Here is a 2,983-nt window from a genome sequence, read left to right as displayed (position 1 = left end):
AGAGAGAGAGAGAGAGAACAGGTGGAGGTGTGGACAGGTAGAGAGGAGGAGAGAGAGAGAGAGAGAGCACACACACTGCAGCTCGCTTTACCTGCACACAGGTGAGACAGAGAGGCGCGAGAGGAGAGCGAGAGACAGGCTGGATCCGCAGTATGCTGAGGGAGTCCCCTCACCTGGAAAGATGTACGTGAGTTACCTGCAGCTGGATAAGGACCCGACCATGTACCCGCACCAGAACCCGGTGACCCGCCACCCGGGCCTCAGCCTCAGCCCGCAGAACTTCGCGGTCCCCGCCCCGCCGCAGTACTCGGACTTCGGCTACCACCACCACCACCACGGCATCAACAACGAGCTGCAGCAGGCGGGTCCGGGTCCGGGCGGCTGGAGCTCGGCCTACCCGCCTCCTCCTCCCCCCACCCGGGACGAGTGGTCCTCTCACCATTACGCCGCCGCAGCCGCTGCCGCCGCAGCCGGGGGGCCTCCCGCGGGGTCCACGGTACCCGGCGGAGTGGGGCCCACGCTGGGGTTCAGCCCCCAGGAGTTCTCCGGGCAGCTGCCCGCGTCCCTAAACGTGTCGGCGGGGCAGCTGTCCCCCGGATCCCCGCAGAGGAGGAACCCGTACGACTGGATCCGACGCAGCTCCGCACCGCCCACCAACCCCAGTAAGACCCCCATTAATAATAATATAATATAATCTGTTTGACCTCTAATCATTATTATTTATTCACCGTATTAAGTAGAAATAATCTGCAATATCTCATTATTCAGCCTCATAATTAACATTAACATTACCTCCGGTTTCTCCACTTTAAAGCACTTTAATTGTGAATATTTGTAACTTTTAACACTGTGTCACTGGTAAAACTAACTGACTGTTTAACATTTTAATATGAGGCAGATAGCAGCAGTGATACTCAAATTCAGCATTATACTCAGAGAGCAGATAGCAGCCTGACAGCAACACACACAACACTTTTATTTCCAATGAATCAATAATGGGAATCAACTCTTATTTCCAATCAGACTGAAAATGAGTTTTAATGGATTTATAACTTTTCTTCATATGAGCAGTTTTATAAACAGAAGATAAAACGTATTTAAACTTGCGACACATTCTTAGAATAATTATATTAAAGAGCTTTTATATTAGTTTCCAGTAAATATGTGTCAACAACAACAAGCAGCCTAATAATTGTTATTATTTAGATATTAAATGTAAATTATGTCATATTTGATATTTTGTTATTTTGAAGTTAGATTTCAGTTTTACTTGATTTCCACCATAAAGCTTAAATATTATATATATTATATATTACTGCTCCTCTCTGCAATCAATGCACCTAAATATCCAAGTTGGCAAAGAGTACAGACTCGACCTCTGACTGATTTTAGTTTTATATATGTATTATATATGATTCAGATCCAGAAACTTTGAGGTCATTTCTGTCCAGTTTTATTTGATTTTATTGGCATTTTCTGCCTATTTATTGATTTTTCTTCCATTTTTGAAGTTATTGAAGTGAAGTTTTCGCTGTTGTCAGATATCTGAGGCTCTATAATATTAAAGAATAAAACCTATAAAGTAAAGAGTGAAACCTGCAGGTCTCCCCCTGTCGGAGGTGAAATGTTCCCACCGGTTCGGTCCCGTTGCAGTCGTGTCGCGGATCAAACGTGTGAATCCGGTTTGAAGCCGTTGTGATGTAAATGTTTCCCCGCTGGATGTGACTCCGGCCGGCTGAGCTCGGCCTTTGTCCTCCGCTTGTCTCTGGGCGGAGAAAACAAGACAGTTCCCACTTTGAAGTGTGTGTGAATAATATCACAGTGTAGAAATACTGAAGCAGTAAAAGTCCTGAATTCAACTTAAAGTACAGAATTATACGGAAGCCCATTGCTGCCAAAATCTCTTTATAATGAGAAACTTTAATTTGATAATTAATCTGATATTGTGGCTATTGAACTATTACATTATTCTGAGAGAGTTTCTCTTTCTTTTGAGATATTTAGTCATTATTTAGATAAAATAAGTTATTATTTAGAGATATTTAGTCATTATCTTTCTCATTATAACAATAAATGTGCTTCCATAGATTTCAGAATAATATGATTTTATTGGATCACTTTAATGTTGCAGCTGGTAAATGTGGAGCTCATTAGTTTGTGAATTCAACCCGATGGATCAATACAGTTTTCATCTTAATCTATAATAATACTTCATCATTTATTAGTTGATTATATTAATAGTCTAAATCTGAAAGTAATTACTAATCAACGATTAGAGAAAAGTTCAGATTTATTTATCAGAAATCATCTGACGACCCCTCAGATTGAGCTGGTGACCCTTTGGAGGGGCCCGACCCCTATATTGGGAACCGGTGGACTATCAAACTGGAGAAGCTCTGACATTGATTATTGATTAACATTGATTAACAATCTAATAATGTCCCATAGAGTCACTGACAGGTTCTTTACTCATATTCACATTGTGGTATTAATACTTTTACTTAAGTAAAGTATCCGAGTACTTCTTCCACCACAGTAGCTATCTGGATGATCCCAGAAATAAAATGCAGAATATCTATAATAAGATTTACTGATTGTTTGTTGGTTGTAAGTAGTCACATTTATTTTAATTTGAAGGTTTCACTTCCTGTCTCAGGTGAACTTTATAAACTGGATTTTAGATGAGAAGCGACGGTTAAAGTTTTATTGTTCGGTGACGTCGGGGTTAAAACTCTGTGAATTTATCTCTTAATGTTACCTTGAATAACGGACTTTGATCGTTTATCTTTCAGGAAGTTTCCCGCTCTTATTGACTTCTCGGAAACTTTTAATCACAGCATCTCAGCCATCTAATCACAGCAAGAAAAAAACCATTTATGATTGGAAATGTTATTTATTCTTCCAGATATTTCCATAATATTTATTTATTTGTGAGTTGAGTTGGTGGTAGATCTGTATTTTATGGTAATAAATCTTTAGTTTT

At 40.5% G+C, this 2,983-nt stretch overlaps 1 protein-coding gene across 1 annotated transcript in view; it reads left to right on the top strand.

Annotated features, from left to right (window-relative positions):
• Positions 1–67: 67 nt before the first annotated feature.
• The window catches only part of cdx1b (caudal type homeobox 1 b), an 8,773-nt gene continuing 5,857 nt past the window's right edge, over positions 68–2,983 (top strand). Inside the window, exon 1 of the mRNA XM_035666424.1 lies at positions 68–662. Coding sequence (XP_035522317.1) covers positions 182–662 — 481 coding nt within the window. The 5' untranslated portion in view covers positions 68–181. The remainder of the gene's footprint in view (positions 663–2,983) is intronic.

This window comes from Morone saxatilis, unplaced genomic scaffold, assembly GCF_004916995.1.
Source record: "Morone saxatilis isolate NCDOM2014 unplaced genomic scaffold, NCSU_SB_2.0 Contig20, whole genome shotgun sequence".
Lineage (NCBI taxonomy): Eukaryota > Metazoa > Chordata > Actinopteri > Moronidae > Morone > Morone saxatilis.
Note: the sequence above shows the minus strand (reverse complement) of the source record. Positions and strands in the feature narration are given on the sequence as shown.